Here is a 14,146-nt window from a genome sequence, read left to right as displayed (position 1 = left end):
ATCATTCTGTCACTATGTCTTTAGGTCAAAGTGAAAGAGGTCTTTGTGATATCTCTCTGGTTTGTTTCCGTGTCACCATGTTGCCATTGTGCTACTAAAATTTTCACATTTGCTGACTCCTGAGATTTTCTATTTGCCAGTACATCCACCCAATTCGAACTAACTCGCCTTCCTGGAATCCAAACTTTCCCAATGGGTTATGAGAAGGTACTGGATATCTGTAAACCCTGGACTTTACTCACCAATACAAGTGCGACTGTCATTGCTACTTATTGTATATCCTGCAGGGCAATAGCACATCCCTCCTGCTGGAGAGGAATGGCAGCGATACTGGCAGCTCAGCGCAGCGCAGCGTGATACATCTGAAAGGCAAACAAAGTATTTCAGAAACACTCCTATTACCAGAACAACAGCTTTCTGCCTTATTAAGAATTACAAAGCTGAAATATTTTCTGTGGTGAGCCTTCAATTTCAGGTACAGCTGCTTAAAACTAATCTGCAGAGAAAATTATGTACAAAGTTCCACAAAATCACACACATGTACATACATGCAAGCAAAGGAATGGAACACAGAAGGGAAGGTACTGTTTTTAATAGGTTTTTAGAACAGTGTTAAAGGATAAGCATCAATCTTATATGTACAACCAATGGCAAGTGCTGTTGCTGTGTAAAAAGGTGACCAGAGAAAGCCATCTGCATGCAATGCACCAAAACTTTCCCTGGTTCCACACGACCTATTTGTGAGCAACATATCCTTGAGCTCCATCTATTGGCACATAACTTCATCATTTACTTTTCTATGTGAAAAACTCCTACTATGTTATATTAAGAAGAATATGTATATCATTTCAATGTATTAGAATATTCTGGTTGCAATGTGTTCATGGACAAATACTTCTTTATCCTTTCCTTCTCTCTCCCTTTTTTTCTATTCACTACTTCTCCTTTTCCTTCTACTACTATTTAGTAAACAATTCAGGGACAGGTGAGTAAGTTATGATTGCAAAACATTTCAGAAAGGAGAAGTTGAAAGTCATCATCTTCCTTTTCCTCAATTTCTTCTGTTAAATGCCTTGCTTTGCAGCTCATATCTGCCATAACTACCAAACCACTCAGCAAAGAAAGAGGTGATTTTTACAATAAGGTTTCATCTCCTCTTATTTTTTCTGCCCTCTTATTCCAAAAGGCATGATTTTGTTAATAGGAATTTTAATCTTCCTAGAAATTAAAATACACCAGTCCTTGTCCTCAGAGGGATTTGATATTTGTAGGATTAGAGTGAAATTAACAGGAATTATGCATGCTTATTACCTCCAACAGAAAAAATTCAGTGTACCACTAACTGGAGAAACAGACATCCTAGATAAAAAGATTTTTTTTTTAAAAATCCTAATCTTTATAGTGAATTAGTCAAAGCTTAGGATTCAATGCTGTGTTCTGATCGGCACAAATCATTACACAAAGGGAAAAATAGATATACAAACAAAGAAGGCATATAGCACACCTTTCCCTGACTTTATGAACATATTTTAGGATATGGAGAGCAAGTTAAAATCCTAATTTGTGAAATTTCATGTACAAATTTTTTAAAATAAATTGTTTTTTTGCAGCATATATGTCTCTTTCAGATCATCCAGTCAAAACAGTGCCAATGAAAATAGTAAGTTTCCAAAATTTCAGTATTGTTTAGGAGACAAAAGGTGAATGTAAAGAGATGTCAATGCTGATGTTTCTGTTATTCTGTGTATGTTTTTCATTCTAATACATACTGCAGTGTCTGCCTGCAGTGATGTTAGTTTCATCTTCTCCTTCAGGACAGTCTGCAGTTCCATCACACACTTTCCCAATTGGAATGCAATGCCCTGACCCAGGGCAGGCCCACTCTCCTGGGTAGCATTCATGGTGACCACTTTCTGTGGGGAAGAAAAACAAGAATAATGAAGAATATGTTTCAAATACTAAAATTTCTTCTGTAACAGCTTCCCAAAGCATCTCTATCCTTCAATATCCAGTTTCTGTTTCTTTCACACAGCTGGAAAAGACTAAAAAGAAACATTATCTATATTTCCTTGTCATGCTTTCTTTTACGTTCAAACTACAATGCCAATGATACTGGCGTAGACAACACATGAATACCTTCAGTTTTCTGTTTTGTTAGAAACAGCAATACCATTTAGCTTTAAAATAACCAGTTCACCAGAAATGGAATTATAGTTTTGTGGTTCCAAAACACAAAAATGCTGTCTGGATAAAGAGAATAATATTCACCATAGAAAAGGCCAATGAAAAAGAAATCTCATTCACATTTTCATTCATTAAAGCTGCTGTTTCTCACATGACAAATCTTGGCAGGACCTGAGTTAATTTCATTTTGAACCAATGGGTTTTGATTATTAGATGACCTGAAAAATCTCCACTGAACCAAAGACAGAAGAACCAAAATAAAATATAAAAGAGAATATATAAAGAAAATATATATGTATTGCTATGTGCCAAACTTAGTTTGCATCATACTCAGTATCACAATAATTCTCATACACACAACAACAAAAATTTTGCCAAAGTTAAAACAAGAAATAAAAATTAAGGTGGAATTCTAAGGTTTTAAAATAAATTAAATTTATTCAGAACATCTTGACTGGTCTAAATTTCATAGGTGTAGGTCATCTTTGTGATTGTGACATCATAATGTCATCTTCCTCTGAAAATACCATTGGCAGTTAGCAATAGTATTTACCACATCCTCTTTCATCTTCATTGTCTTCACAATCATCGTCTCCATCACAAATCCAGCTCTGATGGATGCAACGGCCACTCGGGCAAGTGAAGAAGTTGCCTCTGCAAGTTGCATAAGCTACGGAAAGAAACATAAGAAAATCTAACTGCTCTAAGTGGCTAAAAAGTTAAAAATAACAATATTGTCTCATATATGATCATATATTATATCTCCTAAAAAATTTAGGCAGTTCTATATTTTGTATATATTGCAAACATTGCTGGTTTCTTCTAGGTATGAATTACATTTGGTTCATGCTGAAATTAAGATGACAACATCATAAGTGTAACTATATGTATTAAGAATGACAAGACTGTCACTCAATCCAGCAAGTTCAAATAATAACAACATACCCAGGAACTTAGCCTCAAAGCCAAATTCTATCAAAGTAGCACTGCAATTTTCATCTTTCTATACAAAAGAGTACTTGTAGAACAGTGATTATCTTTGGATGGCTGTACAGCCAAGCAATCTGGTTCCTGCCATCTGCTTGAACCAGGTCTCAGTAAACAGTTAAGAAAGTAGGGGAAAAAAAGAAACATCATACTGCATGAGTTTTCATCACTCCTATCTCCACAGTCATCATCGTGGTCACAGATAAAGGCTCGTGGGATGCACTCTCCATTAGCACACTGGAACTGAGTACTGGTACATCCACGTGCTGAGAAAGATTTTAGCACAGAGACACATACAGAAAATCTGTCAGAAAAGCACAGTGTTTAACTCCAAATGAAGGTCTATAAAGCAAATTTGGTCGGGATCACTCTGCACAGGGGACTTACTGCAGTTAGCTTCATCGGAAGAATCTCTGCAATCAACTTTGCCATCACATCGCTGGCTAGCATTAAAACATGCTCCATTTGCACAGGATAACTGTTCACATCTCGGGTAGTCTGAAATAAAAAATTCTTTATATTAGCATGAAATTAGCTATAATGGGTCATATCCATCTAGTGTCAACAGAATATCTTGGTTTAAAGGAAGGATAAGCTTCTGAGTTAAAAAGAAATCAAGGTAGGTGGTTTGCATCTAAGGAGGTCTTGTATAGCTCTAAGGAGCTATACAAGAGAGTGAAAGGAGACAGTATGAACACAATAGTAAGAGAAAAGTGAAAGAATAGTAAAAAGTATAAACACTGTTTTCTTTCACCTTGTTTTGGATGGTAAATAGCCTCCAACATAAATACTGTTTCCTTTACCATCTCCTCCCACAACCTGTGGCTAATTTTACAGAAAACTCAAAAGAAGAAATGTTTCCCTAGTCATGACAATTCCTAGAAGATAGTATGAGCTTTATGAAAGTTGGGGGAATGTTCTTCACCTATGTTCATTCCAATGCTCAGGAAGAAAGGGAGCTTTTCTTCCTCTCTGCTCCCCTCAGGCATTTTCTTAGCCAAAATACGTCTACACAATCTGTCTCCTGATGCATGCCAACACTTCAGTTGCAAAATATAAATAACTAGCAAGCACCAGCACAAATGACAGACGAAGCACCTTGCTCCTTGTAACTGTTTTGGGGCAACAGTTGCAAACATATTTAAATAGCACCTTTCAAAAAACACACGGAAGATGTTTGAAACCTATGTCACAGGAATTGCTAAACCTACATTATTTTGGGCTCTACCTAACATTCCTGTTCTGCAAACTGGAAATAAACCCATAGAAAACAGCAACAGGAAATAGTTGCAACTAGTATTTGATTCAGCACAAGCTGATTTCTGTCAACACAGCAGTATAAGCTTGCATAACCCTAGCCCATGCTACAAGGAGTAGAAATAAAAGGAAAAGGAAAAAGGCAATATCGTACTAACAAGTGTCTTTTACTGCAATATGTGAAAACATTTTACAAAATAAAGTTAATTAAAACTGTTTGATTCACTGCCATGAGTCACCACCTCACAGTGGTTAAAGCACTGCCCAGACAGCTCACAGACTACCAGAGACACCCAGGAGGGAGACTTCTCCAAGCCCAAAAGTCCTATGAGCTACATGATATCAGGCCGTGTTCATAGCAGAGATGATTTCAGAGCTGGCAGACAGACCGGACCCTCATTCCGGGCCTTAAGTGCAGATTTTCATCCCTGAGATTCCAGCCCTTGGCTGCCTGCCTTAGATTGCTCCAGTTTCACTACCTCCCTGTCCCAAACTCCTCCTGGTGGAGATACTTCCTTCAGCCTGAACTTCTCCCTTGTCCTATAGCTGCTACATGTAATTTGTCCAAAATCCAGAATATTAGTCTCTGACTATGGCCTTTCTCTTCTTTCTTGGACTGCACCCCTTAGGATCTCTTCAGTTCTTGATCTTTGTTCATTTTCACCCTGGACTCCACAAATTAATCCCAGAACTGGCTGCCCACTTCCTGACCACAACAGCTATTTAGCATAGCAAACAAGAGGCAGGAATTCAGTTAGGCAGCTGACCTATGGCAGCAACTCAACACCAATATTAGAATAAAAAGCCAGTGTATCTTGGCCCACACTAGGCCCACTAGCTTTGAACAATATATCTTTAAAGTACTGCCCCTTTCTCCCTCACAGCCTCAGCATAGTGCTCAGAGCAGTATCCAGAAAGGTTATTCTGCCACAGCAAAGCAAAATGGACATGGCTGGGATTTTCATTTTTCAACTATGAAGCTGAGGCATGACAGAGAATTCTATCTTAAGTGCAAGAAGTAAAGTATGTAATAACAGAACAATTATACCAGTATTGGCTGCCTACTCCCAAAAAGCATTTTCTACCCCAAATAGTCTGTCATTTCATTCTATGTTTCTAAATTTTTAAAATTAAAGTATTTGCTAGCTGCTGACTATTTTAAAAAAGTTAGAAAACAGCCTGACAGATGCATATAAAAATTTAAAAGCCATAATTTTATGAAATCAAAACAGCTTCAGTGCACTAATTGTATGACCTGTAGCTGAAGCATTGTTCTGATGTTTATCTTAGCCTCTGCATGGGTAGTTTTCCCTTGCTGTTAATCCCATTAGCAATAAAATGGACTAAGGCTCAAAACTCCTTTGTTCTCTTTTTTACATGTTTAATGCAGACTCACATTTTGTATTTGACTACTTTCTTAAATAATGTAACTTATTCAAGAATAAAATTTTTTCTTCCCTACAATATAAATCTGTTTCCAGACAGATAAGTGATTGCAAAGCATAAGTGAAGAGACCTAAGTTTGCAATTTTTTTTTATGCTCCATGAAACACCAGAATCAATTATAAATAGCTTTATTCTTGTGTTGTTCATGGGTGTTTCATTTTTATTTATGAAAACTTTTAGTTCAAATTAAATAAGAGGAATTTAGTGAAAAAGGAAAAGGCCAAAATAGTACTATTCCTCTTACATTTGTTTAGATAATGATAATGTGGAAAAGGAAAGACACTAAATGCTGGGAAAAAATGAACATTCAAAGAAAGTCTTAGAATCTGCTCCAAAAATCACTTACACTAATCTGCACTATACAGTTAATCATAAATCACCAAACTGTAAATTTTATTTTATGGCTTCTGTTGAAAGTTCCAAGTCTTGCAAAGACAAAAAGGCAATAAAATTAACCATCCTTCCTCAAGAATCTTGTCATTACATTCTTGGATTCTTGTCTTCAGCGCTGTCACATTTCTTTAAACTAGTCCAACCTACTTTCAAGGCTCCAAGTCACAGTCATTCTTCTGTCTCAGAGGGACTGTCAACACATACTCTAATAAACCAGAGTAGAGGCTGTTGAATGATAGGAGGCAGTCCCTCTCCTTGGGGCTAAATGTGCTGCCCCCACAACAGTCATGGGGCCTATTTGCTGATGCAGCAATGACTGCCTTTCCCCCACAGCAGTGGAGTGCTACTGTTAATGTATCTAGAGAGACCTTTCCTCATTGCCTTTTTAATTTACCTAGCTGAGAATGCTAAACATGAAATAAAATGTGTACTTCAATTTTCAAACATCACAGCAGCTTCTAGTTTGAAGAAAGAATTTTAAGTATCATCCTTAGGACTCCACTCCCAGACTGACACAAATTTACTGCATTATAACAATCAAACCATGGCACCTGGCTATTTCACACTGTATTCAATGACTACTCACAGGTTTCTCAGAGATGCTCAGCAGTTCCAGTTCTTTAATTCACTGATAATATATTTTAAAAACAGACATCTTTTCTTCAGGATTTTTTAATGTGTATTGCTAAATTAAGTTACCAACTTACTTCATTTCTTACTCTAAACTTTAAGAGAAAAAAAATGTCAATCTACAGAAGATATTCTTCCAGCAATGAGATAGAGTACCTTGGATCTTGGCCTTTAGCCATTTGTATTGGTGACTTCAGAAGTGGCTGTGGGTCTTTCACACGAAAAATTCCAAGATGGATGATTTAACAACATTTTATTCCAGAGTGTCATATAGTCCTAAATCCCCTTTCATTCTACATAAGGACAATTTTAGCCACTTGTGACCACATTAGAAGTTGGATGACCACATAGTCTTCCTTTACACAGCATATGTCCTTTCTTCCCCTAAGCACAGCCAAAAACAAAATTTCATTTCTTGCTTCTTTGTCCATCCATTACTACCTCAGCCTCTTTCCCCATCTCTTGGTCTGGTTCTAAATGAAGTTTACAGTTATGTTTGTTCCCCAAAGGCACACTATGTTCTAATAGCTGGAATAGCAGCTTGCATGTTAGATGTCACTCAGGATGTGTGCAACTTTTCCTTAAAACTAACAATGAACAGACATACCTGTTACACACTCTTGTGTAGGTATTAAACAAAATCATGAAAGACATGGCCTTTATTCTGTGGCCAGCTTTCCTTTCCATCAGTATTCAACCTAGGCCAGAATTTAGGAAGACTGTCACCAGACAGGCAGCCCGCAACTCTGAGGAAGTTAGAGCGAAAAAAACTACTTGTCCATCTGCATTTTATTGGCACAATATAAACAACTCATCTGAATACAGTACAACTAAATCATCTCAACAGGCAGCTACAGTTTAGAATAAAATACTTTTGAAGGGATCAAATCTCCTTAAATAAGTCATTTGGAGTCAAATTTTGCTTTTCTGTACAGGCTATAACTACTACTGATTTCATAGGGAGTATGCAAAAGCAACATTAAAAACTTCAGTAAAGTTAGCTCTGAGTGTCCCAAAGCCATAAGACAATTACACATGGTTGCCTTTTTACAGTGCAATATTAAGTCTCTTTCAGACAATGAGAAATAATATGACTTGATCCTGTGGTGGCAGTCTGCACTTCAGTTCCGTGGTAACAGATCTGTATCAGAACATCAGCTCTAATACACAGAAGAATCTGAAATGAAACTCTTGTAACAAAAAGCATATTGTGGTCATCCTGTCTATCAACAAGCCCTTTAATCTTACAAATGTATTAAAATGGCACAGAGAGATGAGATGAAACCAGATCTCGTGCCAGGATTAAGACTCACAGCAGGCTCTTTCGTCCGTTCCGTCAGTGCAGTCCTGCACTCGATCGCACCAGTACGTGCCCGGGATGCACTGTCCATTGGAGCACGTGAACTGCTGGCTCGAGCACGTCCTCCCCGCTGCAACAAACAGGCACACAATCATCCTCCCTATCAACCAAGGCTCTTAATGAGGAAAAATATCTTACTTCCTCTTTAACTACTTCATGTTTCTCATAAATATCAGTAAAACACTTTCTCCCCCTATATCTCGTGTACTCAAAGGGATGAAAGAACACTTGACAAGCACAGAGCTGACAGCATAGCTCTGCGAGGGCTCCTGTAGTCTGCAAGGTCACTGCTTTTCTCCACTGAAGAATTTACCTCTAGGTTAAAAAGTACCTCCCTATAATTATTCTGCCTAAAATATTAAATTACCAATTCCACCTTATTTAAAGTTTTCTCTTATTTTATTTACTGGGTCAAAATATGTCAGTAATTGTAAGTTATTCAGTCAACTGGAATGTCACAATGTAAACACAGCAGAGCTGGAGGTAAGGCACTGCTTTCTAATACAGCCAGGGTCTCAACAGTCAGGAATAGTTTGCATATGTAACTAATAGAGAATTGAGAATGATTATGTCTCTCCTCTTGACAGCTGTCAGGAAAAAGAAACCACATAAAACTGTTCACTTTTATCCCACTACAGCTAAACTACACTTTCAGTTCTTAGGTAAACTAACAAATCTGTAAAGATATGGATGAAGGACAAGCTTCCTACTAACTTTTCCTTCCCTCTGCCATCAGCACATTCGTTTCTTTCAAACTTATGTTGTATCTCAACATCATCCCAGTCTATACATTGGCATCTTGTCATCTGCTGCTCTACAGGGGCTCTCTATGCCTTCTTCTGTCAGCTGTTCCCAAAATAAGATCAGCTACTGGGATATCAGCCTCACGAGGAAAAACCAGAGCCAGCCAGTAAAGTGAAACAAATTTCTGTGTGACTGTGTGACTTCCAGAGCTGTCAGCCAGTTTTCCCAAGAAAAATTTTTAATATTTCAAGGAGGAAAATCTCCTCCAGCTTTCCCAAACACTGAGATAATAAGACCCTTTAGAACAAAAAGGACAGATACCAGGAGGTGACTCAAAAATGGCAGCAGCACAGTGCCACTGTGCAGATAGACACTCATGATTAACCAGTACATGGTGAACAATGTTACAGTGACCCAGTTCAAAGTCAAACTCAGAGCTGTTGTTGATTTTGCATTTTGTATCTACAGTTAAAACATAACCAGCAGATGTGCTGACACCTTCTCAGAGGAAGTGGGGAGCAAAAAGTAATTTTCTATCATTCAAAATTTTCCATCCTCAATGGATTAAGATGGAATCAAGATACAAAAGCAAAAACCAAGTCTGGAAGAAGCAAAATCCTTCCAAAATAAACATTTTAACCTCCCCAGGAGTTGGTGAGTAGCTCCAGAGCTGTTCAGTTCAAAGAAGTTATCAAAAAATTATACACACTATAAAAATTAAAATTAATTAATCTTATCTTCATCACTTAGAGTAACTTTAAATACTAGAAATGGCAGAAAAACCATCCCTCAGAATGCTACAGTTGTTCTCTTGTCTCTTGCAACAATGCAGAGAATGTAACTTGGTGCAGCAATCACCCCAGTTCACTGCTCACCACTGTGGCATGTACTTAGAGCCCTTCAAATGCTTAGTCATGAAATTCTAAGCCAGAGTAACATATTCTATGTCAGTACTAAGACAAGAGCAAACCCTATGGCTGTGGCAGTTAGGCTTTTAAATTATTTTCTTGATCTAAACTGCACAGAGAACACTAAACACTTTACTTGAAAACAGCAATTCAGACATAAGTAATACACTGTTTAGCATGTTTAAAGCTAAATACTTATTAGAATTATGTTCTAAGTTTAAGCTGACCAAATGATAATGAAAGATTAGACTCCCACCAGACACCAAGATCATAGATATTTCTCCTCTCTAAGTGTGAGAAATAATGGCTCTGTTAATTCTATTAATTAAATAATATATTTATTAAATATATTAGTTAAATAATAATGCTCCTAAATAGCACTGCTGAAAATCATACAAGAATGTTTTCTGATTACTGATAATTCCCCCTCTTTTATATACAAATAAATTTCAAAGTTGTCTAGAAAGAATTGTTTTGTTACATATAGTTCTGAGATGCCACTGTGAATTTTGTTAACCAATGAATACAGTAGATACCGTAATATGCATATTTCACCATTTCTGAAATTACTAAATTTTTTATCAAGTATAAAACTAGCATACACTTTATAATTTATATTTTTCTCTTTTTAATTAAAAGAAACATAAGCAATTTTCAGATTTGAAGACCTGGAAAGATCTTTTTAGACGTATTTTCTGTATTTTATCTACTTCAGATTACTTTATTTCTAGAAATACTTTAGAGAGACTTCTGCATTTACAGAGGGCTTGTTTCTATCTGTTCTCAATGTGCTGCTATGTGAATTACATTATTTCACAAAGCTGGTATAACACTGGAAGTTAAAATACTTACGACACTGTTGATGTTCATCTGAGCCATCTTCACAATCCTCCTCATCATCACAAACCCATGACTGTGGAATACATTCCCCATCAGTCTGACACTGAAACTGATTTCCCTCACAAGTAGGTTGTGCTAATGTAAGCAATGAAAAAAAATTGTCATTTCACAGACATCTGCAAAAGCACTTTCAAAGAAAATAATTGCATAAGGGAAAAGAAGTTCTAAGGTCCAAGTGTCAATGAATTGTAACTTCCATAAAACACACGAAGCATTTAACAGATCAAAAAAAAAAACAGACAGACCACAGATGGAAAAGTGGACCCACAAAAAGATGCTCAAAGGCAAAATTCAGCTTTGTAAGTTCCTGCATAGACTCTTCAGCCTTATATCCTCCTTGGAGACACAAGCTCCTCTAGAACGGAGACCCCAAACACTTTTCATATCCTGAACTGCCCTCTGGCAGGGCTCTTTTTTTCACTTTTGTATACATATATATATATATATATAGTCACACTACTTTCCCCAGTCTCACAGGGGTCTGTTCAATTGCTCTCGCTCCACCTCAGTTGCTTTATCCCTGGTAAGAACATGATATCTCAACACAAGCTCATGATTCTTCCCTGTGAATTCATGAGGCAAAAGTGAAGGTCAGATCAGAACAAGCTAATGTTGTTCCTGCTCCACTCTGTACTCTTCAAATAGACAAACAGGGAACCATCAAAGAGAAAGATCAAAATTAATGTTTGAAACTGGGTCACAGCTTACTCCATCCCTAGTTAATACTCCTGAAAGAAACCCTAGTACAATACAGTCCAGTAAACAGGACTCTGGTCTTGACCATCTCTGTTCCCAGGATTGTATTTTAGCAGAAATAGAAGGTCAACTTGAAACACCTTGTGCTCATGGGATGATATGCAAGCACAACTATCAATTTAACCAAATTGTCAAGGAAGAAAAAAACAATTTGCAGATTTAGAGTTGAAAAGTATAAAATAACATCAGTAGTGAACTAATTAAAGGGATAAAATTGATCACACACTACAGGCATATACTTCATGCATACTTTTTTAAGTCCCGCTTCAAGAACCAAAAAGTAATCTTTTAGTATGAATTTAACCTCAGACCAGTTTCAAACAATCTTGCTGGGCACCCATGCATCACTACCCATAGCACGTTAACATCCTGTTTTTTAATTTATTTTTTTTTTTTAATAGAGTTTAATTTTCATTATTGCTGTGGGACAATACCATTTTGTTTTACCAGTTTAAAGGCATTCTTTGCCCAGGACTACACTAGTTTCTTTTGCAGCTAAAGTGCTAAGCAATAAGTCAGACTGCCAAGCCATGTCAATGACTTCCAATTATCAGGTGGGTCAAGCAGCAAAGAAATAATAACAGTGTAAAGAGAACAGATATAAATTAGTCTCAATCCCTTATCAGCTGATGGGCAAAAATTGGCCTAATCTGTAACTGGCAGATAATTGCACCAACACACAAGACTCAAAGAACACTAGAACTGAGAAGTTAAAATACAGGCAAGTTCCTGAAAATAAACTGTGGAGGGAAATTCTACATTTTCACAACTTTTCCATTCAGCTTGAGACAATCTTTGTGCACAGATATTACCATCCATATGAATAAAATTGTTGTCCCTGAGATGCTAACACAGCACAATCAACTCTGGACAACTAAGCATGACTCCGCTTTGGGCACAGTAGGTACAGTTAACTGTCCAGTTTGTCCGGTAAAAGATTTTTCACAAACTATGCTGGTGGTAGCTGTATATACATCCAATATTCAGGATTATACAGTAATAGAATACATTTCTACATCTCCTTAGAACATTAGTCATAATATGAAACTGCATTACTGGACCGTCAGATTTTTAAGAAAAGGTTAGTCATGTTAGAAGCTGAGCACGATTTGATTTTCTGTGTGCCAAAGCCAAATGAGCTCATGGAATATGACTCAAATAGATTCTGCAGTATCTGATGACAACTAGTAGTTTTTTCCCAATTCAGCATTCATTCTTGTACCATAGGTACAGCTGAGCACATAGGAATCTCCTAATTTGTTATATTACAAGGGAGTTGCTCTGTATTTGTCTCACTTACGGCAGCCAGCTTCATCCGTATCATCCGAGCAGTCTCTGGCCCCATCGCACCTCCAGTCTGCAGGAATACAGCGGCCATTGCCACAGCGGAACTGCCCCCGCTCACATCCTGGGGTAAAACAGAGCAGCTCGCAGCTTAGCAGTACAAACACATCAAAACAGACAGCCAAATTCATCCAGAGCTCTAGTTTATCCACTGCCTTGCAGCACCAAGAGAAAATAATACAAAACATAATACAAAAGACACTACAAAAATATTTAACAATATATATCTAAAAGAGCTCTATATACCCAGTCAAACAAACAAAAAAAGCAAAGAACCATCTTCAAGTATTACAGAACATCTCCAAATAAATTGCTAGAAAATTCCAATAATTTTATCATTTGTATATTATACAAACAAAACAAAAATAGTTATAAAAAAGGAAAAAATAATTCAAACAAGTCTCAGAGTACAGACACGACAGAAACCTATTTAGCAGGAATGTATCAATTTTAAATTCCCAAGAAGCATAGACTTTAAATAAAGCTAGGGCATAATTTTCCACATTATATCTAAGGGCCAAACATGTTAAATATTAGTGCTCTTCTAAGTGTATGAGGATTTAAAAACATACAATAATAATCCCCTTAGCTGATGTGGAAACCAGTGGTAACTGGTTGAAAGTACAGAAAGATTTCAGTTTTGTTTTACTTTTTAATAATGCCCTCATACTTAAAATATTTCCTCTGAAGTACAGGAAAGCATGTCTTGAGTCAAGATTTGAATGGCAAATAATTTTAAAAGAAATTAAGCTTTCAGACATTTATGGCTGATCAAAAGCTATCCTGCTGTCATTTGCTCCTGCTTGATCTACTGAAGATTAAGACCTGATAAAGAAGCATTCATTCCTAGGTGTAAATGCAGCTGGATCAGGCCTTTATTAGAGTCAACTAATGAAATCTCTGTAGGAAAGAGAAAAGGTACTCTTTATGGCCTTTCGTTGCAACTACAACTCATAAAAAGGGAGGCAACAGTTTTATTGATCCTCAAAACAATGAGCTACAATATAATTAGGTTCAACAGAGCTCTGTTTCATGTTAATCTATTGTCAGTACCCCAGAGAGGGGTACACTGAAAAAACTTGAGGTAGTAGCAAAGTCCAATTCTGAAAAAAAACCCCTGTTTCCTGATTTAATTAATAACCATATAATAAAATTACATGTTTCAATTATTCGGAATGATTTGTCCAGAGAAGATAACTTCAGTATACATAAAGCACCACCACCTATTTTGTGAATT

The 14,146-nt window shown here is 36.8% G+C and overlaps 1 protein-coding gene across 1 annotated transcript in view; it reads right to left on the bottom strand.

Moving 5' to 3' along the window:
• The window catches only part of LRP2 (LDL receptor related protein 2), a 107,223-nt gene that overhangs the window by 78,156 nt on the left and 14,921 nt on the right, over nt 1–14,146 (bottom strand). The window contains exons 2-9 of the mRNA XM_056495832.1: nt 12,866–12,973; nt 10,762–10,884; nt 8,211–8,327; nt 3,559–3,669; nt 3,324–3,437; nt 2,738–2,854; nt 1,770–1,913; nt 243–362 (exon numbers count right to left, since the gene is read on the bottom strand). Of these exons, the coding sequence (XP_056351807.1) occupies nt 243–362; nt 1,770–1,913; nt 2,738–2,854; nt 3,324–3,437; nt 3,559–3,669; nt 8,211–8,327; nt 10,762–10,884; nt 12,866–12,973 (954 nt within the window). The remainder of the gene's footprint in view (nt 1–242; nt 363–1,769; nt 1,914–2,737; nt 2,855–3,323; nt 3,438–3,558; nt 3,670–8,210; nt 8,328–10,761; nt 10,885–12,865; nt 12,974–14,146) is intronic.

Source organism: Oenanthe melanoleuca, chromosome 7 (genome assembly GCF_029582105.1).
Source record: "Oenanthe melanoleuca isolate GR-GAL-2019-014 chromosome 7, OMel1.0, whole genome shotgun sequence".
Classification (NCBI taxonomy): domain Eukaryota; kingdom Metazoa; phylum Chordata; class Aves; order Passeriformes; family Muscicapidae; genus Oenanthe; species Oenanthe melanoleuca.
The sequence above is the reverse complement of the archived record's forward strand: the minus strand, read 5'-3'. Positions and strand labels throughout refer to the sequence as shown.